Genomic DNA, 25,292 nt, shown 5'->3' on the forward strand with positions numbered 1-25,292 from the left:
AATCTCCTAAATACGTCTCATTATCGACCACGCCATTAAAAACAATGAAAATTAAAATAGAAGCATTAATGAACAAGAAATTCTGGCTTTCCTGCCTTGTATTACGGAGAAAAAAATCAGTGTTTTAATGAGAGATGTTCGTTAACTTGGTGTTTCTGGGGATGAGAGCGGAATGAATGGCCGTAGCGTAAATAAACATTATTCCAGCCAGCGGCGTGCGATACTTTGTTTACATTCAGGCAAATTTGGCGGGAAACTTTAACTTGCTACGTTAATGTCGTATATTTCAACTTTTAGGTTATATTAACGTATTATATGTGATGTTATAGTTTATTCATCAACATTATATATTAATCTATAATTTTAATCCACTTTTCTATTATATATATTTGTCTATTTAATTAAAAGTAAATATAGTAATTGTTTTTATATTTTCTTTTATGCACTTTTTATCATCACGCCCCCTCGTCCTTCACTATCTCTCACTGTTTAGAATTATCTCTATTCCTATCCATTTAAGGATTATCTCTCAGTTTATCTCTCTATTCTACGGCATTCTAACACACAAGTGAAGATTTAACAGCTGACACGACACACACACACACACACACACACACACACACACACACACACACACACACACACACACACACACACACACACACACACACTGTATTATGTGTATATATTAGTATTTATGTCATATATATACAAACCCGTATATATTTAAACTATAAAATACGACTAATTATGGAACAGGTGAAATTATACACCTCAGTTTATTTCTATCTGGTGACTAATTACCCCGATGCTACCTGGGTGGAATTTCGTTAGGTTAGGATGGGTTAGGATGGGTTAGGTTAAGTTAGGATAGGTTACGTTAGGTTAGGTTAGGTTTGGTTAGGTTAAGTGTAGTTTGTTTAGCGAAGGTCATTAATAGATTGAAATAAGCTGGGGTGCCTAATATTCAGGTAGTTCTTTATCGTAAACGTAAGAACATGAGATACAGGAGAGGCTATTGTTGGTATAGGCTATTGTAAGAGGGTATTATAAGGTGGGCTATTGGGAGGGAGAGTATTGTAAGGAGGGGCTATTGTAAAGGACGGCTATTATAAGGGTGGCTATTGTAAGGGTTTTTCTGTAAGAGGAGCTAATGTAAGGGGGAGCTGTTGTAAGGGGAGGCTAATGTAAAAGGAGGCTATTTTAAGGGATTGCTATTGTAAGGGAGGGCTATTGTAAGGACGGCTATTGTAAGGACGGCTATTGTAAGAGGGAGGCTATTGTAAGGAGGCTATTGTAAGGACAGCTATTGTACAGCTATTATTGTAAGAGGGGAGACTATTATAAGGATGACTATTGTAAGGACGGCTATCGTAAGGGAGAGCTATTGTAAGGACGGCTATTGTAAGAGAGAGGCTATTGTAAAAAAAGGGCTATCGTTAGTGTATCCTGAGGTAAGTTAATGTATTCCACATCTCGTTTACTTAACTCAGATAAAACGACATTTATCGCCTTGGGAAAAAACTTGTCATTCCTGTCGCCATCCTTGACTTAGCAGCTGCGTGTGTGTGTGTGTGTGTGTGTGTGTGTGTGTGTGTGTGTGTGTGTGTGTGTGTATGTGTGTGTGTCGTTGAAGTCATAGAGACTTAAGTTTTTTCCCATATTAAACTTATCTATCGTTGTCGAGGTGATTTATATAATGTTTCGTCGTGTTAATTCATCGTAATAATAACAACCTACCATATTTAACCTTGTCGTGGTAAGATGATAGTGAGATGTCGTCGCTTTGTCGTGTTAATTCCTCGTTGAAATATTCCATGAAATTTTAACCTGTCGTTGAGGTGGTACTCCGGAGTCGTTTTATCGTTTATGTCGAAATTATCTAACCCGCTCTAGTGTTACCATCGGGGGGGTAGGGTGAGATGGAGGAGGGGGAGGGTGGTAAGTGAGGAGGAGGGGTGAGGGGAGGTGGTAGAGGAGGGAGGGAGGGAGGGGTGAGGGGGGTTGATGGTTGAGGAGGGAGGGGTGAGGGGGGAGGGTGGTAGGTGGAGGAGGGAGGGGTGAGGGGAGGGTGTAAGTGAGGAGGAGGGGTGAGGGATGAGGGAGAAGTATGGCGGAAATGAGACAGGTGTCATTATAATTAATAAACATCACATAAGAACTCTGACACACTATATTGAGTGTGTGTGTCTGTGTGTGTGTGTGTGTGTGTGTGTTCTGTACATATGTGCGTACAGTATATGTGTTAAATGTACGGATATGAATATGTAGTGTATGTATGTATGTGTATATATACTGTATGTATATGTATGTGTGTGGGTTGGGTGGTCCTCTTGTGTGGGGTGCTTCCTTGTGTCCTGTGAGTTACCTGTGTGGTCGGTGTCAGGTGGTGAGTGGTGCTTGTCGACTAAGGTGCATCCTGTCTCTCATGCTTGAATGTATCGTGGGGGTCGGGAGGAGGGAGGGATGGGGGAGGGGGGGGGACGACCTGAACAGCCAGCATACCTCAGTGGTGTTTTTCACCTCCTTATTACCACAGTACCTTCTTCTTCTTCTTCTTCTTCTTCTTCTTCTTATCCTCTCTTCCATTCCCTCCCTCACCCTTTGACCTCCCCTCACTCCTTTTCCTCACTACCTTCACCCCCACCTCCTCCCACTCTCTCTGCCTCACCTTCCCATCCTCCTTCATTCCCCCTTCCTTTCACTCCTTCCCTCCCTCACCACCCCTCACCCTTCCCTTCCTTCCCCCCTCCCCCCCCGGTTCAGGTAAGAGCGGCACCTTCATGGCCAGGTGACACTCTCATTAGGAACCCAAACTAAATATTGTGTCGCCCTCCAGCAGGTCGCAGTTTCTTCTTCTCTCTCAGTGATATAAATCCCAACAGAAATTTGAGCTGATATTTTTTTTTACTATTTATTATTGTGGTGGCGGCTGGTGTCATGTCGGATCCTTATCTGTGTTGATGTGAAAAGAGAGAGAGAGAGAGAGAGAGATAGTGGGAGAGAGAGAGAGAGAGAGAGAGAGAGAGAGAGAGAGAGAGGAGAGAGAGAGAGAGAGGAGTCATCAACAGTATACAGTGTAGGCACCATGGCGGGAGGGGGGTTCTTACACAATACCTTGATGGGTTTTTCACATTTTCACCTTATCATACATCAGTAACACCAGGCTTCCTCCACTAAGACTCTCTACCTAGTGTCTAGTTAAGAGCCTCTGTTAGGTGAAGGTATCTAGTTAAGGTAGAGTCTCAGTGTTATGAAGGTATCTAGTTAAGGAGTTTCAGTGTTGAGTGAAGGTATCTAGTTAAGGTAGAGTCTCAATGTTATGAAGGTATCTAGTTAAGGTAGAGTCTCAGTGTTAAGTGAAGGTATCTAGTTAAGGTAGAGTCTCAGTGTTAAGTGAAGGTATCTAGTTAAGGTAGAGTCTCAGTTAAGTGAAGGTATCTAGTTAAGGTAGAGTCTCAGTGTTATGAAGGTATCTAGTTAAGGTAGAGTCTCAGTGTTAAGGAAGGTATCTAGTTAAGTAGAGTCTCAGTGTTATGAAGGTATCTAGTTAAGGTAGAGTCTCAGTGTTAAGTGAAGGTATCTAGTTAAGGTAGAGTCTCAGTGTTAAGTGAAGGTATCTAGTTAAGGTAGAGTCTCAGTGTTAAGTGAAGGTATCTAGTTAAGGTAGAGTCTCAGTGTTAGTGAAGGTATCTAGTTGGTAGAGTCTCAGTAGTTAAGTGAAGGTATCTAGTTAAGGTAGAGTCTCAGTGTTAAGTGAAGGTATCTAGTTAAGGTAGAGTCTCAATGTTAAGTGAAGGTATCTAGTTAAGGTAGAGTCTCAATGTTAAGTGAAGGTATCTAGTTAAGGTAGAGTCTCAGTGTTAAGAGAATGTGTCTAGTTAAGGTGGAGTCTCATTTTAATTTAGGTTAGGTTAGGTTGAGGTTGTTGTGATCAATTTAAGGTGATAAATACGCCGCCACCACTATACTGTGCACCTCGGGTTAAGTAAGTGGTACAGGTGGAGGTGTGGACAAAGTGAACACCGCCACCATATATATTAACCCCGAACGTGACGTCACCCGCCATACAGGTGTCGCGTGGTGAAATTAACGTCACTCTCCCTTATCTGAAGCTGTTGGTGTAGGGCAGTACTGACCGGGACCTGGAGCCTGGACTTGCCACCCTAGCTACCCCAATCAACCGTCCTTTTCAACCACAAACTCAACCAAAAGACGAAAAATATTATAAAAAGTCATATTTTACAATCACCCGGGAATTATATTCTTCGGGGTGATGTTGGAGTAAGTAGGCGACATTATAAGCAACACGTCCGGGTGGAATTACGAGTGTTGACAATTCGTACAGATTCTTCACCCTCCTGGAGAGACCCCATAACACGATGCATTAACGCCAGGGGTTTTAAGGGCGTGATGAATGTGTACAGTGCAGACGTGGTGTTTTATTGAGGCTATTAGTGAAGGTTCCCACAATGAGGTGAGTGTCGGAACGCTGACGGCGAATCTCTGCCTGTGTTTACATGGTGGAGGCGAGGGTTGAGGAGGTGCGGGTATACTTGACTCACACCTGCACAACTTGTCCACCTCCGCCATTTCAGCCACGATTATCTCAGTTTTATATGCTTGTTGACGCGAAGATTGCTCACATATCTTCACCTAAATACTTGAAGGGGAGAAGGTGGCGTAGGAGGGAGGGAGGAGGGAGGTGATGCTAAATGATCAATGTTGCAGATAAAACCACGAATAAAACCGCGAACCTTGTGAAATGTTTACCTCGGTTGTTACGTTAGGTTAGGATGAAAGGAAAAGTTGTAGGAGTTACGGTTCATTCTCGTGGTAATTTTATTCACTTTATCTTGCCGCCGTAACGGTATGTAAGGCGTCCAGACACTCGCCCGTCTTGAGAGGGTCTTATGTAACACCGGTGCTGATCGGCCCATGGGCTAATACCCGCCAGGTGTAGACAGTTCACTAATTAATCACTCACACTAAAAAAACTGGAACCGATCTTGATACGTTTGTTTGTTTGTTTTGAAAGATGAGTGGTTTAATATCTATCTCTCTGTCTATCTGTCTCACACTGTCTGTCTGTCTGTCTCTCGTTGGCCAGGTGTGAAGGGAGGAGACGAACACGAGCTGTCTCCTTCCGTCTCTCATCCCTAACTACTACTACTACTACTACTACTACTACTACTACTACTATACTACTTTCCCATCTGTCTCTCAGGTACTAACGAACTACTAACGCACTCGTCTCTATGTTGACGTTACATCTAGCCATCACCGCTGTTCGTCAAGATTCCCATTTTTCTCTCTTACAATTTAGGGCACACTACTGTAGATCTTCCTGTCAGCGTGATAAATTGCTATTCCTCCTATTAATCACCCATAGTAGATCATTAGAATAAAAAAAAAAATAGCTCTTTAATTTATCTATCTATTGTTTGGATACATATGACGTTGTTTCAATTATTATGGGAATTTTGAACGATGATTAACAAGAATATATGAAGAAAAAACCAAACACGGGGAATATAATTGGTGGTGAGCGAAACATTTCAGTACATTCGATCATTAATGAATGTTTTAACGGGACGCTGACGAAATAATGAGAGTTATTGAAGTAATTATGAGAACAAAAGGGGATGTCTTGATCATTTTATGGTAGTTAACTGTTCTTATGCAAATGAGCAACATTGGCAGAGTGATTAGGGTACTGTTAACAGCCCCACCTCCACCCCACCGAGATGGTAAAGAAAATCATTTAAACAGAGAAGAGGGATTAACGCCTAAGTGATAATAGTATTTATTGATGTTAAGGATATAAAAAAGTTTGTTATTGTTATTATATCAGTAGTTAGAGCGTACGGGAGTATAATATATATAACCCACTGTACTTACAAGATCTCATGACTTTAAGTGATTATTATTATTATTATTATTATTATTATTATTATTATTATTATTATTATTATTATTTAAGGAGGAACAGATGTTTATACAGTATTATTATTACATGTTTACAAATTTAATGAGTTTAGGTGTGAGTCTTATTGTTAGTATAATTATAAACTTTTTTAATTATAGAAAATATAAAGTGATATTATAGAGACCAAGAACTGTATCATGGGTTTTAATGTTAGTAGAGTCGTGTTTATTTTAATGGCTGTAAGAACATGAAGAATTACAATGTATTCTTATTATTGTTTTACTTCTTTCGGAAGCAATAAAAATTAGCATGTTTATAGACCTGAATGATGTTAATGGCTGTATGCATATGTTTCAGTAGTGAGTTAATTCATTTTACGGTAGCAATGTTTGTTGTCAGTGTTTGTGTGTGTGTGTCGTGGTTGATGGGGTCGTTTGTCTGTGTGTGTGTGTGTATCTGTGTGTCTGTGTCTGTGTCTGTCTTGTGTGTGTCTGTGTGTGTGTCGTGGTTGATGGGTCGTGTGTGTGTGTGTGTGTGTGTGTCTGTATCTGTGTGTCTGTCGTGTGTGTCTGTGTCTGTCGTGTGTGTCTGTGTCTGTGTGTGTGTCTGTGTCTGTCTGTGTGTCTGTCTTGTGTTATTGGAGTGTTTGGCATTATTTTTGGTTTATATTCCAGGGTTATTTAACATTCACTAGGTCTGTGTTTGGTGCTTCAACTACCAGGGTTATTAGCACCGTTCACTAGGTCTTAGTTTGAGGTGCTTCAACTACCTCCAGGTTGTTACACCGTTCACTAGGTCTTGTTTTTGGTTGTTTCCTTCTCCACTGTTTATTAGCACTGTTCACTGGGTCTTAGTTTGAGGTGCTTCAACTACCCTGTGGTTATTTAGCATTCTGGGTGTAGTTTGAGGTGCTTCAACTACCACCAGGGTTATGATGCACACCGTTCACTAGGTCTTAGTTTGGTGCTTCAACTACCTCGGGTTATTAAGCACCGTTCACTGGTTGCTAGTTTGAGGGTCTTCAACTACCAGGGTTATTAGCACCGTTCACTAGGTCTTAGTTTGGGTGCTTCTAACTACCTGAGGTTATTTAAGCATTCACTAGGTCTAGGTTTAGGTGCTTCAACTACCACCAGGGTTATTTAAGCACCGTTCACTAGGTCTTAGTTGAGGTGCTTCAACTCCACCAGGGTTGTGCTGAATTCACTTGCTAGGTCTTGGTTTTGGTGCTTCAACTACCACCAGGTTATTTAGCACCGTTCACTAGGTCTTAGTTTTAGGTGCTTCAACTACCCTGGGGTTATTAAGCACCGTTCACTAGGTCTTAGTTTTAGGTGCTTCAACTACCACCAGGGTTATTTAAGCACCGTTCACTAGGTCTTAGTTTGGTGCTTCAACCTCCCCAGGGTTATTTAAGCACCGTTCACTGGGTCTTAGTTTTAGGTGCTTCAACTACCACCAGGGTTATTTAACACCGTTCACTAGGTCTTAGTTTTGGGTGCTTCAACTACCAGGGGTTATTTAGCACCGTTCACTAGGTCTTAGTTGAGGTGCCAGCTTCCACCAGGGTTATTAACACCGTTCACTAGGTCTTAGTTTTGGTGCTTCAACTACTCAGGGTTATTTAAGCACCGTTCACTAGGTCTTAGTTTGAGGTGCTTCAACTCCACCACCAGGGTTATTTAGCACCGTTCACTAGGTCTTAGTTTTAGGTGCTTCACCTGGGTTATTTAAGCACCGTTCACTAGGTCTTAGTTTTAGGTGCTTCAACTACCACCAGGGTTATTGGCACCGTTCACTAGGTCTTAGTTTGAGGTGCTTCAACTACACCAGGGTTATTTATGCACCGTTCACTAGGTCTTAGTTTGAGGTGCTTCCTACACCAGGTGTTTTAGCACCGTTCACTAGGTCTTAGTTTTAGGTGCTTCAACTACCACGGGTTATGAGCACCGTTCACTAGGTCTTAGTTTTGGGGTGCTTCAACTACTACCAGGGTTATTAAGCACCGTTCACTAGGTCTTAGTTTGAGGTGCTTCAACTACCAGGGTTATTAAGCACCGTTCACTAGGTCTTAGTTTGAGGTGCTTCAATTACCCCTGGGGTTATTAGCACCGTTCACTAGGTCTTAGTTTGAGGGTGCTTCAACTACCACCAGGGTTATTTAAGCATCGTTCAATAGGTCGTTTAGGTGCTTCACTACCACCAGGGTTGTTAAGCACCGTTCAATAGGTCTTAGTTTTAGGTGCTAACTACCAGGGTTATTTAAGCACCGTTCACTAGGTCTTAGTTTGAGGTGCTTCAACTACCCTCCAGGGTTATTAAGCACCGTTCACTAGGTCTTAGTTTTAGGTGCTTCAACTACCACCAGGGTTATAAGCACGTTCACTGGGTCTTAGTTTTAGGGTGCTTCAACTACCAGGGTTATTAGCACCGTTCACTAGGTCTTAGTTTGAGGTGCTTCAACTACACCAGGGTTATTAAGCACCGTTCACTGAGGTCTTAGGTTTGAGGTGCTTCATTACCACCAGGGTTATTAGCACCGTTCACTAGGTCTTAGTTGAGGTGCTTCAACTACCACCAGGGTTATTTAAGCATCGTTCAATAGGTCTTAGTTTTAGGTGCTTCAACTACCACCAGGGTTATTTAAGCACCGTTCAATAGGTCTTAGTTTTAGGTGCTTCAACTACCAGGGTTATTTAAGCACCGTTCACTGATCTTAGTTTGAGGGTTAGCTACCTCACCAGGGTTATTAAGCACCGTTCACTAGGTCTTAGTTTGAGGTGCTTCAACTACCACCAGGGTTATTAAGCACCGTTCACTAGGTCTTAGTTTGAGGTGCTTCAACTACCACCAGGGTTATTAAGCACCGTTCACTAGGTCTTAGTTTGAGGTGCTTCCAACTACCACCAGGGTTAATTGCACCGTTCACTGGGTCTTAGTTTGGGTGCTTCAACTACCACCAGGGTTATTAAGCACCGTTCACTAGGTCTTAGTTTGAGGTGCTTCAACTACCACCAGGGTTATTAAGCACCGTTCACTAGGTCTTAGTTTGAGGTGCTTCAACTACCACCAGGGTTATTAAGCACCGTTCACTAGGTCTTAGTTTTAGGTGCTTCAACTACCACCAGGGTTATTAAGCACCGTTCACTAGGTCTTAGTTTGAGGTGCTTCATCTACCACCAGGATTATTAAGCACCGTTCACTAGGTCTTAGTTTGAGGTGCTTCAACTACCACCAGGGTTATTAAGCACCGTTCACTAGGTCTTAGTTTTAGGTGCAGTAACGGCCAGGATATATTACGACCCTGGATCTAGTTTTTGGTATATTATCAAAAGATTTTACATGAATTTGGGAACAAAAGGTTTAACGGTGTATGTTAGCTCACCTTCAGGTCCCTCTTAGGTAAATACTATAACCCATACGATAATTAGTAACCCCCACACACTTAACACTTTGTCTTATGAACACTTATTAATATCTGACGAAACTCTGTATTTTTGACGGGTAAATTTACTAACCAGACGTTGGTTTATAAGACGGTAGCTAAGGCACTTTACCATAAATACAACTCACGTACCGGTAGGTGAGAATCGTAAAAATTAAGGTAATTTCATTGATAAAATAAAAATATTTTCTGTGTGTCAAATTTACAAGCAAAGATTTTTTTTTTATCTACTGTGGACGTTAGTAAGAGTTAAGTCATTGCTACATCTCGCTGCCATACACAGAGAGATAAACATTTAAGAGACTGAGAAATATATAATGAGAAAGAAAGAAACGCAATAGACTCAGACACGCAGATTTAAAGAGAGAGAAATATATTTATGAGACAGACATTTTTATAAAGAGTAAAGCAGAAGAGACGGATAGATAAAGAGAGAGAGAGAGAGAGAGAGAGAGAGAGAGAGAGCTGGCCTAATTAACACCTCATTACCAGGTACGGATGCCAGGTGACTGCAGGTGTTGATACTCAGACTGTCTTAAACGAGTCTAGTTTTTGTACCTTGCTTTGTCCAGCAGTTAGCTCTCTCTCTCTCTCTCTCTCTCTCTCTCTCTCTCTCTCTCTCTCTCTCTCTCTCTCTCTCTCAGTAATATTCGAAGCAGTCTGGTATTGCTTCCTGACGCTCGTGATTCGAATCTCACTTCCGTACTATTTGAGTGAGTGTCTCGAGGCCTCAGATGTGGACCCCAGGATCTAATAAACCAAGGATTCGAATGTTCCTAAGGCTTCATAATCCCACCTTGCGAGATTATTCGAACCAGTATCTCAAACTATCAGAGTCGAAGCCCAGACACACGCTAGCTAAAAAGAAAACAACAGCTTTGAATCCTAACATTTTTTCGAATCCATATCTCGAAATAACAGAGGAGAATCGATGCAAGAATCAACCAAAATGGGAGTTAAAAAATCTAACCTAATGACGTGAATGTATTCAGATCTGTGATAAATATCTATTAAATCATTATATAGAATAATAATATGATGTTGACATTTATGGTTGACTCTACGTATGTTGTCAAGTTTGTGTTCACAGGTAAAGTGAATAATGAACCATAAAATAGGAATGCTGGTGTAGTGTATAACAATTGTAATGTATAACGAGTTTAATGTATAATCTTATATTTGACTTAACATAATATATATATTTTTTTTTTTTTGGGGGGTTGTCAATTGTTTTATTTTGACCAATACAACATACATATCGTTTCTCACTCTTAATCTGTATGTTTTATTTTCTTCATTTGTGTATTACCCCCCTTCTACCCTCCCCTCCTTCTACCCCTCCCTCCTCTCCTCCCCCCAGGTCGATGTGGGTTGGTGATCTGTGCTTGGGTGGATTAATCCCCGTAAATAAATGAATAAATAAATAAATAACACACATTATATCCAGGCTTCGAATACACCCCATACACGAATCCGACACATCATACGCAGAGTTCGAACACACCCCATACACGAATCCGACACATCATACGCAGAGTTCGAACACACCCCACAGATCGGCATAATATTTGGGGTTCAGACACATCGTCACAGATGCGACACATCATGCGGGGGTTCGAACACACCCCATACACAGATCCGACACATGCGCAGGGTTCGAACACACCATACACGAATCCGACACATCGCTACGCAGGGTTCGAACACACCCCATACACGAATCCGACACATCATACGCAGGGTTGAGAACACACTACAATATCAAATAACGAATGAAACAATAAATACCGGATGTTGTTGATAGGTTATTGTGATAGAAGTGATCAGCTCTGTCTTCATACCCTGCTGAGGTGAGGTGAGGTGAGGTGAGGTGAGGAGAGGAGGAAACTATTACCCGTAAGTTAATTTAGACATTTTAACCGGAAGTTCATCTAATTTGCATATATTTACCGACTCCAGTCAAGTTTTATTCTGAATCAATTGTGTTCTTGAGGAGCCGCTGTGTGTGAGAGAGAGAGAGAACGTCACCTCATAATATACACATTCATATCAATCATCTCACTCATTCTCAGCTACATGTCACACAATAAGGGGAGGGGGAAGAAAGGGAGGAGGAAGAAAGGGGAGGGGAGAGAAAGGGGAGGGGGACTGTGAATTTTACCGTACAGCCACCCCCCCGGGGAATCCGTGCCCATATAGAGAAAGTCGTTATTACGCCTGACGCACGATCGCCACAGTTACTTCAGAGTCAGATCCTGATGAAGTCCACCTCGAGGCCAGGGGCTTCAATTTGCATATCTATCAGAATATCTTTGCACGCTGAGGTGTACATTGAGAATTATAGCTCTCTCTCTCTCTCTCTCTCTCTCTCTCTCTCTCTCTCTCTCTCGATTTTTTGTTATAGGTTTCTAGATATTCGTCAGCTTATAATTCACAACAGAAAGCAATAAGACGATTAATGGTATATATATACTCTAGTGTGTGTGTGTTTGCACGTGTTTGCGGAGTCATAAACACGGCAAACTTTAATAAATGCCAAAAATAATAAGAAAAAAATAACTTCTGTACTGTTAATTAAGCTTATCTTAATGTTAAAGCATCAGGAGAAACCGTAGATATGATCCAGGAAGTGTGTGTGTGTGTGTGTGTGTGTGTGTTGTGTGTGTGTGTGTGTGTTGTGTGTGTGTGTGTGTGTATTTGTGTGTGTTTGTGTGTGTGTGTTGTGTGTGTGTGTGTGTGTGTGTGTGTGTGTGTGTGTGTGTGTGTGTGTGTGTGTGTGTGTGTGTGTGTGGTGGTGTGTGTGTGGTGTGTGTGTGTGTGTGTGTGTGTGTGTGTGTGTGTGTGTGTGTGTGTGTGTGTGTGTGTGGTGGTGTGTGTGTTGTGTGTGTGTGTGTGTGTGTGTGTGGGTACGGAGGATTGAACTCAAGTTGAACACTGACCACAAATGTGTTTAGGAATTAAGTGCGTCACCTGAGTAATATGGCTTTACCCACCACCCACCACCAATCATCGTCTCTGTTGATATTGCAGGAGCCAATCAGAGTTCGCGGAGTGGGCTAGCAGTTGAGTGGGAATCATTAAAACCAATCATCATCTTTGTTTACATTACCGGAGCCAATCAGGACCCGGAGAGTGGGTTAAGGGTAAGTGGGAAATATTCTCGTTGACATTACATAATCAATCAGAAGTTAGTGACAGGAATAACAGCTCGAGAAAGAATTAATAAACAAGAATAGATAAAAATGAAGATAAATCACCTATACATGGAGTAACTGACCGTTGTAATGTATAGGAATTGACTTAGGGATATGTGTGTATGAAATAGATCTTCACAATGACGTCAACACAAGGACTGGGGCGGCTGTGTTTACTTAGTAGTGGAAATCCCAAAACGAATGATAGGAAAGGGGGGAAAAATATCTCCACGAACACAATTCATACGGAAGTGACTTAGAAAAAATAGTATTATCATATGATTTGCCATGCCGGGTTTTACCGCTATATCGTGTGATAGTTTTTAAATAGAAAGTGAAATATTGTTCTGTCCGTTTCATTTTAATCATTATCAACACATATTAATGATGGTTTTTTTTTGTGTTATAAATTAATTTACCTGAAATATATATATATACGTTGGTTTTCCATAATTTTAAGGTTCATATTATTAATGCGCTTCAATAATTAAGGTCATAAAACACATCAGGTAATTAGTATTTACATCTATTCACCAAGAACTGAAAAATTACGGAACTTATAAATCTGAAATATGTATTAACTTTCATTAAATCATTATCTAAGTTAGTTGGATTACATGATGTTGATCAGTGTGTTATCGCTAGATTAATGATCACAGAATCGTTAATTTTTTATCTAAATATATAAGATTTTTTTCACAATTCTATTTTTTTATAGAAAATCGGGAAATTTATGAAAAGAAATAATCTGATGTTAATTATCGTAAACAAATGACTAAAATTTATAGTTGAATAATATAATGAATGAAAAATAATAAATAAAATCATTAATCTCTTTAAACATTATCCAACATAAAGGAATAAAAAATAGATATATAGATTAGCACTAAATTTTACATAAGAGAAACATTAATTAAGAAACAGATCAATTAAAACATAAATAAAACAAAATTAGGTTACAAGAATTTAAATAAACCCCCCCCCCCCAAAAAAAACCCAAATAATAAAAAAAAAATTAATACAGTAACATTTAAAAAAAAATCTAAAAATAAATAAATTCTCAACAACAATAAATTTTTTACATAATAGAAAAACGAAACGAAATTACAATACACCAGATAAATATACAGATAAATAAGCAAATTAGAAGGAAAATAGAAAACTAAATAAACAGATAATTCAAATAGAGTGACAAAACAGATACCTAAGCAAACAGAAGAAGCACACACAAGGCTTAAGGAAGACAAGGAAGAAAAAGAAATCTGCAATTGCACCTCGTATCATATTCTCAGTTCCACGTAAATTCTAACACTTGTTTATATATCAGATAAAGTCAGTAATTTATAAAACTCACAATAACATACGGGATAACACAAGATAAAGATTCACACACACACACACACACATATACACATACACGTAATAGTTTTATAAATGTGTGTGTGTGTGTGTGTGTGTGTGTGTGTGTGTGTGTGTTCGATCTTACGCAATTCTGGTTTGGAATTTTTTCAGGATATATTTTTTTTATTTTCTTAAAAGAGAATTATTTTATGGATAAGATTTGAATATAGTTCTTGGGGATTAATTTTGGCTGTGAAATAATATTATTGTTGTTATTATTATTATTATTATTATTATTATTATTATTATTATTATTATTATTATTATTATTATTGTTATCATCATCATTATTATTATTATCAACACACGTCTTGAAAATAAAGATATATTACCTCCAATATCACCACTACAATTGTTATTAAATTATATTGTAATATTCTTTCACACAGACTAACTTATCAGCGTCCATTCATCATCAATACAATGAATGGCGAGGCTGAAATATTGTCTAGTTTACCATACAAGTGGGTTACATATCTCACCCTCATTTGCATAATAATAATAGACAATTGAGGAGTATTCGTGGATGATAAGAATTGAAATGATTCTTCGAGGGGAACAAAAACATTTGGTATATCATTATTGTCATTGTTATTGTTGTTGTTGTTGTTGGTGGTGGTGGTGGTAGTGATAGTGGTGGTGGTGGTGGTGTTAATTTTATTATTTCTCTATTGGCTCTTTGTTAATTATGTTAATATTATCTACTCAAGTTTCCGTTGCTACGTTTATGTATCGAGTGAGTGGAAGGGGGAGGGGGAGGGAGGGTGAGGGAAGGAGGGAGGGGGAAGGATTCCCGATGGTATTTTCACTACACTAACATGTGTGTTGGAAACACCTGGTGAGGTCAGGAAGGGTCGGGGGGGTGGGAGGGAAGGGGGTGGTGTGAGGAGGGAAGGGGGTGTGAGGAGGGAAGGGGTGGTGGTGAGGGAGGGAAGGGGTGGTGAGGGAGGGAAGGGGGTGGTGAGGGAGGGAAGGGGTGGTGAGGGAGGGTCGTGCTGGTAGTACTAGATTTGTTTTACTATAATTATGTGTGTCTGTGTGTGTGTGTGTGTGTATATATACAGGGTGTCCCATAAGTTTCCATACAACGTATCACCAACGCCATTACAAGCATAACTCCAGCTGTGCTTGAACGTGTTCTTCAGCAGTGGAGGACACGCATTGAAGAGTGTTTTCAACAGAATGGTAGTCATGTAGAGCATATTATATAAATAAAAATGGATTTTCATATAAAATTTATTTTTCCTATGTATGGAAATTTATGGGACACCCTGTATATGTGTGTGTATATGGCGACCTGTGGTGTAATGGTCGCATGCTCGCCTCGCAAAGTGAGCGGACCCAGGTTCGATCCCCGGGCAGGGTGAAACTCTGGGCAAGTTTCTTTACGCCATTTGTCTACCCAGCAGTACTGGGATCCTGGATGTTAATCGATTTGCGGATCATGTTCCGGGGTAATGGTTAGCCAATGCAGTTGGCGAGTTGTCCGGCCTCTCGGACTATTCCTTGACACTGGGTCATGCAGCTCGTTAACTCAGGGTGTGGTTGTTGAGTGCGACAGCTTCCACACCAAGGTGGCTCCTCATGGCATTTCCTTGCTACACGAGGTGCAAACCATTATTTAAGTTTGTGTTTATATATAGCCAACTTTCCCAATAACGCTAATACTTATACCATAACGCACCAATATCTCTAAATAACGTCAATACGCCAGATATCCTGCCAGATGATGCTATTACGAGCAAAAAAGGCCAGATAGAGGCGTAGATACTACAGAAGGTAATGGTGACAAGTCATAATGGTAGAGATATATGTCCTAGAAGAACCAAAATACCTTTTATATTCTGGTATATGGCGCAGACCTACACGTGGGGTGGATAGAGAGAGAGAGAGAGAGAGAGAGAGAGAGAGAGAGAGAGAGAGAGAGAGAGAACAAGAAAACGCAACAAGAGATATAGACCGAGAAATAAATGAAAGAAAAGGAGAGAAAGAATGAAAAGGGGAAATAGGGAATAACATAAGAAAAAGGGAGAGACAGACAGATGGACACACACACACACACACACACACACACACACACACACACACACACACACACACACACACACACACACACACACAAGACAGTGACATCACGTATAGTAGAGTCTCAGAGCAATGTTGACCCATGTTGCTTTGGCTGGGCCAAGTCAGTAGCAGGAATGGGTTAAATAAACTTGTATATATTCAGCTAATCGGAAAATTTAGCTTGTAGTGGTGGTGGAAGGGTAGGAGTGGTGGTGGTGGCGGTGGTAGTAGTGGTCATGGTGGTGGTGGTGGTGGCGGTGGTAGTAGGTGGTGGTGGTAGTAGTGGTAGAGTGGTAGTGGTGGTGGTGGTGGTGGTGGTAGTAGTAGTGATGGTAGTGGTGGTTGGTGTCGTGGTAGTGGTGGTTGGTGTCGTGGTGGTTGGTGTCATGGTAGTGGTGGTGGTAGTAGTGGTAGTGGTGGTAGGTGTTGTGTGTAGTAGTAGTGGTAGTGGTTGTAGGTGTCGTGTAGTGGTGGTGTAGTAGTGGTAGTGGTGTCAGTAGGTGGTGGTAGTGGTAGGTGCTGTAGTGGTGGTGGTAGTAGTAGTGGTGGGTAGTGGTGGTGGTAGTGGTAGGTAGGAGTGGGTAGTAGTGGTGTGTAGTCGTGGTAGTGGTGGTGTGTCGTAGTAGTGGTGGTGGTAGTGGTAGGTGTCGTGGTAGTAGTAGTGGTGGTGGTGGTGGCGGTGGTAGTAGTGGTGGTGGTATCGTGGTAGTAGTGGTGGTGGTAGGTGGTGGGTGGTGGTGGCGGTAGTAGTGGTGGTGGTGTTGTAGTGGTAGATGTCGCAGAGTGGTGGGTGGTGGTGGTGGTGGTGGTGGTAGGTGTCGTAGTGGTGATGGTGGTGGTGGTGGTGGCGGTGATAGTAGTGGTGGTAGGTGTTGGTAGTGGTGGTAGATGTGGTAGTAGGGTGGGTAGTGGTGGTGGTAGTGGTGTGTCGTTGTGTGGTGGTGGTGGTAGGGACAGGCATGGTAGTGGTGATAGTAGTGGTGGTGGTAGTGGTAGTGGTGGTAGAAGGGATAGTAGTAGTGGTAGTAGTGGTGGTGGTAGTGGTGATAGTAGTAGTGGTAGTAGTGGTGTTGGTAGTGGTGGTGTGGTGGTGGTGGTGTGTGGTGGTGGTAGGTGGTGATTGTGTGGTAGTAGTAGTGGTACTGTAGTGGTGGTGGTAGTGGTGGTAGTAGTGGTGGTAGTGGTGGTAGGTGTCGTGGTAGTGGTGATAGTGGTGGTAGGTGTCGTCGTGGTAGTGGGTAGTAGTGGTGGTGGTAGGTGTGGTAGTAGGTGGTGGTGGTAGTGGCTGGTAGTGGGATAGTAGTGGTAGGTGTAGTGGTGGTAGTGGTAGGTGTCGTGGTAGGGGAGTCAATAAACCAATTATTCGTATGCCGTCAATAGTGTCTGTGTCACCACCCCATCACTATCTTCATGCCCTTAAGTTCACCAGCACGACACTACCTGGATGGGTGACTGTCCGGTTGACTGGTAGACTGGTCGGTTGGTTGACTGGTAGACTGGTCGGTTGGTTGACTGGTAGATTGGTCGGTTGGTTGACTGGTAGACTGGTCGGTTGGTTGACTGGTAGATTGGTCGGTTGGTTGACTGGTAGACTGGTCGGTTGGTTGACTGGTAGACTGGTCGGTTGGTTGACTGGTAGATTGGTCGGTTGGTTGACTGGTAGATGGTCGGTTGGTTGACTGGTAGATTGGTCGGTTGGTTGACTGGTAGATTGTTAACTGGTAGATTGGTCGGTTGGTTGACTGCAGACTGGTCGGTTGGTTGACTGCAGGGTGGTTCGTCCGGTTGACTGGTAGACTGGTCCGTTGGTTGACTGGTAGGTTGTCTGGTTGGTTGGTTGATTGGTAGACTGGTTGGTTATCTGCTTGACTAACTGTACAGTATACCACACCTGTAATAATAATAATAATAATAATAATAATAATAATAATAATAATAATAATAATAATAATAATAATAATAATAATGATAGTAATAATAATAATAATAATAATAATAATAATAATAATCATTCATATTGATAATTTTTCAAAGTGTTTATTATGAGCATTTATCGGAGCATTTATTGAAGCCTTTGTTGAGATATTGTGAGAGCATTTTTTTTGTCCATATAAAGGAGCCTTATTGAGCATTTATTGAAGCATTTAGTGGAGCATTTTATAGTTATAGACGTCCATATATGGAAGGTTAGAATGCCGTCAGCTGCCACCCCATGCCTCCTGACCCCTAACTACTTACACCCACCACCCACTTACACCCACCACCCACTTACACCCACCACCCACCATCCATTTACACCTACTACCCACTTACACCCACCACCCACTTACACCCCACCACCCCTAGCACCTACCCACCCACTCACCGCCACCTACGCCCCTACCCACCGCCACCCGCCCACCACCCACCACATCTCCGCCCATCCACCACCTTCAACTAACTGTTCAACCCCACTCAGGCATACTAATGGACCTCTCATAGCCTGTCCCCCTCTGTGTTGTGGTGTTTTGTGTGTTTGTTTAGTGTGTTTTGTGTGTTTGTTTGTGTGTGTGTTTGTGTGTTTTTGTTTTGTGTGTTTGTTTTAGTGTGTGTGTGTGTGTTTTGTTTAGTGTGTTTTGTTTAGTGTGTGTGTGTGTGTGTTTGTGTGTTTGTTTGTGTGTGTGTGTGTGTGTGTTTGTGTGTTTGTTTTGTGTGTTTGTTTTGTGTGTTTGTGTGTGTGTTTGTGTGTTTGTTTTGTGTGTTTGTTTAGTGTGTGTGTGTTTGTTTAGTGTATGTGTGTGTTTGTTTAGTGTGTGTTTGTGTGTTTGTTTTGTGTGTTTGTGTGTTTGTTTTGTGTGTTTGTGTATTTGTTTAGTGTGTTTGTATTGTTTGTTTAGTGTGTTTGTATTGTTTGTGTTTTTGTTTAATGTATTGTGTTTGTATCGTGTTGTTTGTATCACTTGTGTATACTGTGTTTGTTTACATTGTATTGTTTGTGAGTGATGGATTATATTGTTTACGTATATGGCATTGTTTATTGTTTACTTTTGAGGAATAAACAACACAGGAAGAGATGAAAAAAAGTGTGGCTAAATTGACCTCATCAACACGGTGTGGTAGGTATTGTGGTAGGGAGTGTGGTAGGGAGTGTAGTAGGTAGTGTGGTAGGGAGTGTGGTAGGGAGTGTGGTAGGGAGTGTGGTAGGGAGTGTAGTAGGGAGTGTGGTAGTTAGTGTGGTAGAGAGTGTGGTAGGGGTGTGGTAGGGAGTGTGGTAGGTGGTAGGTGTGTGGGGAGTGTGGTGGGTAGTGTAGTGGGTGGTGGTGGTGGTGTGGTGGGAAGTGTGGTGCAGGGAGTGTGGTAGGTGGTGTGGTGGGTAGTGTGGTAGGAAGTAGGTGGGGAATATGGGCGAGTTATGTGGGAGGGGCATGTGGGTGAGGTATGTGGGTGGAGTATGTGGAAGGGACATGTGGTCAGGGCGGGTATGTAGAATAGATGAGCGTAATGGAATGGGGAGAGAGAGAGAGAGAGAGAGAGAGAGAGAGAGAAGATGGAGGGAAGAAGGAGGGAAGGAGGGTGGATGATGAGAGGGAAGGGGGAAGAGAGGGAATGGGATAAAGAAGGGGGGTAAAAGAAGGGAGGAAGAGGAGAGGAGAGAGAATCAACACTATCTTAACTCACCTACCTCCTGAATCTTTATAAACATCCAAGTGACCAATCTAAACATCAACACCTGGTTTAACGTAACATCAGAAAGCAAACATCGCTAAAAATAAACAAACTATAACTTGGCCAAGAATCAGTCAATCACTTTAAATGATTTATATCGCTAACAAACGTCAAGAACACAACTCACAACCTAACCTAACCACATCTAGACAGAGCTAACATCAATTAACCACAGCTAAAGACATCAATAAACACTAAGTCAACAACGAGAGATGACAAACACAGCAGTGGTCTTGTGTTATCATCATCAATAACAACAGCTGATTAATGTAAACAAAAAACACCTGATCTAGTGTCAACAACAACAGCTGATCAATATCAACAAAACACCTGATCTAGTGTCAACAAAAACAGCTGATCAATATATACAAATGATAGCTGACCTGAGCAACACACTAACACACTGTATCTCTTTCCCCTCACAAACTCTTAAATTCATATTATCTTGAAAGCTAAAAGTGTTGGGTAGAAGCTAAAATAAATATATTACCGTGTATTTTTTCTTTTTTAATAATATATATAAGGCTGTATAGCTAACACGGCTGACTTAACAGAATACATAAATTAGTGTTATTTTCTGTAAGTTTACGCTAGGTGATTTAGAGGACAGGTCAACAGAAGGAGTTAAATCCTCTCTTCCTATTCGGGGTTTAAGACGACGATATCCCTTGACAATTATATCCGCCCTAATTATAATAAAAGGCTCTTAGAAGTGATAAAGTATAAGGGGGTGTGTGAGGAGGAGGCTTACTGGATAGTAATACACCACAACATAATCTTGCTGTCGTAATATACACATACACACACACACACACACACACACACACACACACACACACTAGTTGTATAAAATGTATATTCACCACCACGACAGTAGCCTAGTTACTTGTGGGTATAATCTATCAATGCTATTTAGAATTATGCATTATATACATAGTTATACACTAAGGAGTTATGTATTACGTGGTAATTTATCTTTGTAATTTTTATTCTTGGTTTATCGGGGTGATGTATATTGTATTATCTAATTATTTGGTTATTTACGTATTTTTTTTTAAAGGGGCAGTGATTGAGCGAGTCATGTACAGTATGTAGTTTGTATAATGTAAATCACCTATAACTCAAGAAGGAATAGAAATCACACGATAGGTTAATATTAATGCAAAACACATTCATTGTAGCCCAATAGTAATACAAATCACATACTGTAGCCTAATAGCAATATATATCACACACACACACACACACACACACACACACACACACACACACACACACACACACACTCACACACACACACACAATAGCCTACGGAAGTCATAATAAATCATGCATCTCATTCATTTACACGAACCATAAATACAGTATACATTATTATACACCAGAATCATAAAAAAAATAATGAATGTCGTTTATTTTTTGTTATTGTTATTGTTTAGTTATTAAAAAGTGGAAATAAATAGTCAAAAGTAAACAAATTCATCGATAGTCTTTTGTTTGTTTACATTCTGTCGGTACAAAATATTTCGCGCTAAATTTTGTTGTTTTTCATCTGTAGAAAAGATTTAATAATAATAAAAATAAAGGTTTAATAATAATAATAATAATAATAATAATAATAATAATAATAATAATAATAATAATAAACTTGTTTTATATGAGTTTGAAAGTAACATAAAAAAAAATAACTCTCAGCGTTTATCATTTCCTGTTTTTTTTTCCTGCATTCAGCGTCACTTAGTGTAGTGTGAGCATAATAGACACTTAGAACACCACTTAACCTCCCGCAGCACCACTTACTACCACTTAAACATTACGTAATACCACTTCCTTCAGGGGAGAGAGAGAGAGAGAGAGAGAGAGAGCGTCACTTAAGTGGTGTAAGCGTATTATAGAGTCACTTAAAACACCCCATAGCATCACTTAACACCACTTAACACCACATAACACCCCAGACAGACATCCTTCAGTAGTGATTGAGACAGAGAAAGACAAGAGATCAGCGTGGCGGTGTTACAAGCGTGTTACAGGTGTGTTACAGGTGTGTTACAGGTGTGTTAGTAATCAAGACCGTGGTTGTACCTGCAGTAAATGTCACCTAAGTCTACCTGAGGCACCATGCACTCGGCTGCCTTTCATCTTCAAGGTCACGCGATCAAGAGCTACTGCTTGCAAGTTTCTCTGCTTGTGCATGACGTTTCCTTGAGGGGTCACTGTCTTTTGTGCTTGTAAGCTGACTGTTTTAGTTGGTTGGTTTGTGTGTGTGTTTGTTTGTTTGTCTCTCTACTTCTGTGTTTGCTTGTGATTGATGATTTGGTCTTGTGCTTGCTTGTGGCAGTCTGTCTAATCCTGTGTATGCTTGTGATTGGTTGGTTAATCTTCATCTGTTTGCAGTTGGTCGTTTGGTAATTGGTATTGTGCTTGGATATAGTTGATGTCTGCTTCTGTGCTTGACCTTGCTTGATGGCTTTATTTTTGCTTACTTGTGACAGTCAACCTGCTCTCTCTCTCTCTCTCTCTCTCTCTGCCTGCATCCAGTGCTAGAAGTATCTTGGTTCCCGTCTCGTCATGGAATTTCTGCTTATTACCTACTTACTGCTCACTTCTACACCTGTTTACCGACTTTCACTACCTTGGCCTTTTCCCCTTTCTTCGTTTTTCCCTCTCTCTCTCTCTCTCTCCCTCCCTTCTTCACTCTCTCCCCCCCCTCTCCTACTCTCCCTCCCACACTCACTGCTTGCATTCAATATTTGTTTTATTCCTGCTTACTGTCTCACCAGAGTCTCTGCTTGCTAACCGCTTGCTGCTCACTTCAACACCTGCTTAGCGTTACCACCTCCCCACCTCCTTTCCTTCTGTGCTTCCCTCATACAAGCAGCCACACATAACTCAGCTATAAAATGTATTTGTGTCTGACAGCTGAGGTCACTCCCCCAGTGCTTGCTCTTGTGCCTGCATCCTAACCCGCCGCCTTCTGCTTGACACGTCGAGGTCAGTAGCGGCCGTAACTCCTGCTTGCTTGCCTTAACAGCCAAACAAACGCTGTCTCCGGGCTTCCTGCAGTCTCCTGTTGCTTTCATGCACTGATATGCAAGCACTGGTTATATTATTATTATTATTATTATTATTATTATTATTATTATTATTATTATTATTATTATTATTATCTTCACCATTATCAGGTCACCGCCCCCCCCCCTCCCTCCTCCCTCCCTCCGTCTCTCCCTCTCTCCCTCACAGAAAGTTTCCTCCGCTAAGGTAGAGAACATGAATGTTTTCCTTCTTCATATCTTGAGTCGTCCTACGTGCCCAGTCGAACACGATAACAACAATCTTTCCCGCGTCTTGCCTTACCTAACACACACCTAAATGAGACGAAAAGACTGACACACACCTTCCGTTGACCTCTGTCCTTGACTTTAGGTGATCGCTGGAGGCAGGTGGTTGCTGGAGTGAGTTAGTCGCTGGAGGTAGGTGGTTGCTGGAGTGAGTTAGTCGCTGGAGGTAGGTGGTTGCTGGAGTGAGTTAGTCGCTGGAGGCAGGTGGTTGCTGGAGTGAGTTAGTCGCTGGAGGCAGGTGGTTGCTGGAGTGAGTTAGTCGCTGGAGGTAGGTGGTTGCTGGAGTGAGTTAGTCGCTGGAGGCAGGTGGTTGCTGGAGTGAGTTAGTCGCTGGAGGTAGGTGGTTGCTGGAGTGAGTTAGTCGCTGGAGGCAGGTGGTTGCTGGAGTGAGTTAGTCGCTGGAGGCAGGTGGTTGCTGGAGTGAGTTAGTCGCTGGAGGTAGGTGGTTGCTGGAGTGAGTTAGTCGCTGGAGGTAGGTGGTTGCTGGAGTGAGTTAGTCGCTGGAGTCAGGTCGCCTCGTTCGTAAGTCTTTCATTAGATATTCGAAGTCTGATGATTCACTATTTACCATTATATTAAGACGTGACAAAAAGGTTTTAATTCGTGTTATCTATAAGTATTAAGTAGTTCACCTCCTGGTAACCCCGGAGTCTCGTTAATATAACCTTTATTTATGAATCTTTTTTTGTTACATATTAGTTTACGTTCATTAATAATAGGAAATGGCTTCAATATCCTGGTGAATGTTTGTATGTCATCGATGGTGTGAAATATAATAAGAAAAACCTAACCTAACCTAACCTAGCCTAACCAAGCCTAACCTAACCTAACCTAACCTAACCTAGCCTAACCAAGCCTAACCAAGCCTAACCTAACCTAACCTAACACAGGCAATGACTAAGTTCATGACTCTTTCTTCCCCCCACAGGAGAGCCAACACAGCGCGGCGTCACCAGTGCCTTAGTACCAGCAGCTTCCCCACCGCTCAACACCACCACCACCACCTCACCTAACTGCCTCCGTCGTTGTGCCTTGAGCTTCTACAGTGAACGTGTGCCGTGCCTTCTCTCCGTACACTGAACGTCCGACGTGCCTACAGTCCTTAAAGTGAACGTTGGTCGTGCCTTTTTGTCCTTTATGGTAAATGCTAGTCGGGTTTTTCCTCTGCACAGGTGAACGTCAGAGTGCCTTCTTGCTCGTAAAGTTAAGTGAGTGGTGACGTTCTATACCTCTTTGCCTGCACAGTTACCATTCATCGTGCCTTCTGTATCCGTACATTGAACATTCATCGTTTCCTGCTGTCCGTACAAGTGAACGACGGTGATGTTCCATTCTGTGTGTATTGAACAGTAGTCAGTAGCGAGTGGCATACCGCTGTGCCTTTCCGAGTCGTGTTGTGTTCCGAGTCACTCAGTGTTCGTCGCTCATAACCCACGCAATAGTCTCACTAAGATTCTAACTCATCCATTCACTTCACTCAGAGGAAACCTGAAACTCTCCCTAGACGTGTGAGGGAGGCGTGAGGGGTCCGTGATCAGGGGGGAGTGAGAGTGAGGGAGAGGTGCTTGTGAGGTAAGGGAGTGTCGGGTGAAACAGTCGGGGTGGAGTTCCCTGCCATGTTTCCCCCCGGTAGTGCGGGCGGGTATGGGCAGGAGGGAGGGCAGAACCTGCTCTCGCCCTCCATGTACACCTCACACGCCCACACCCACATGCTCCCCTACAACTCGTACTCGGCCCAGCTCGTCCAGCCCTCCACACCCTCGCCCTCCATGTGGCAGTCGCCCGCACACACAGCCCTGGCGCCCACAGCCCCGCCCACCGAGCAGACGTTTTCCACGCCCCTAGGCTTCAACTGTGGGCGTGAGGGGTACCTCCAGGGCGCCGGGAGCCAGAGCCTGCAGACACCCATCAGCCCCTATCAAGCCTACGCCCAGATGAACCATGGCATGTGGCGCCACTACGACTCCATGGGACTTCAGGGGATCGCCAGTGAGTACCACCACCTGTTGTCTTGTCTGTGGGTTAGTTCTCAAGATTCATTAATGTGTTTGTTAGTTTATTAATGTCCGCTGTGGTAGCTGGTCTATACTCGACTGGTTCACCCACTGACGGTACAATGTGTTTATACCCTGAGACAGCGTGACCGACTCCTGCTTGTTTGATGTGAAGGTCATCAGAGGGTCATACACGAGGCCCTCACACAGTCCTAACTA

General features: G+C 42.0%; 1 protein-coding gene across 3 annotated transcripts in view; it reads left to right on the forward strand.

The window, feature by feature from the left end:
• Positions 1-25,292, forward strand: part of LOC121853546 (transcription factor GATA-4-like) — a 104,805-nt gene that overhangs the window by 41,204 nt on the left and 38,309 nt on the right. For 2 of the 3 annotated variants that reach the window (XM_042347749.1, XM_042347751.1), the window contains exon 2: positions 24,008-25,068. In XM_042347749.1, the coding sequence (XP_042203683.1) occupies positions 24,696-25,068 (373 nt within the window). In that variant the 5' untranslated portion in view covers positions 24,008-24,695. Of the gene's footprint in view, positions 1-12,389; positions 12,518-24,007; positions 25,069-25,292 lie in introns of those variants that run through there. The other variant, XM_042347750.1, reaches the window with a different exon arrangement.

This window comes from Homarus americanus, unplaced genomic scaffold (genome assembly GCF_018991925.1).
Source record: "Homarus americanus isolate GMGI-L3 unplaced genomic scaffold, GMGI_Hamer_2.0 scaffold4896, whole genome shotgun sequence".
Lineage (NCBI taxonomy): Eukaryota > Metazoa > Arthropoda > Malacostraca > Decapoda > Nephropidae > Homarus > Homarus americanus.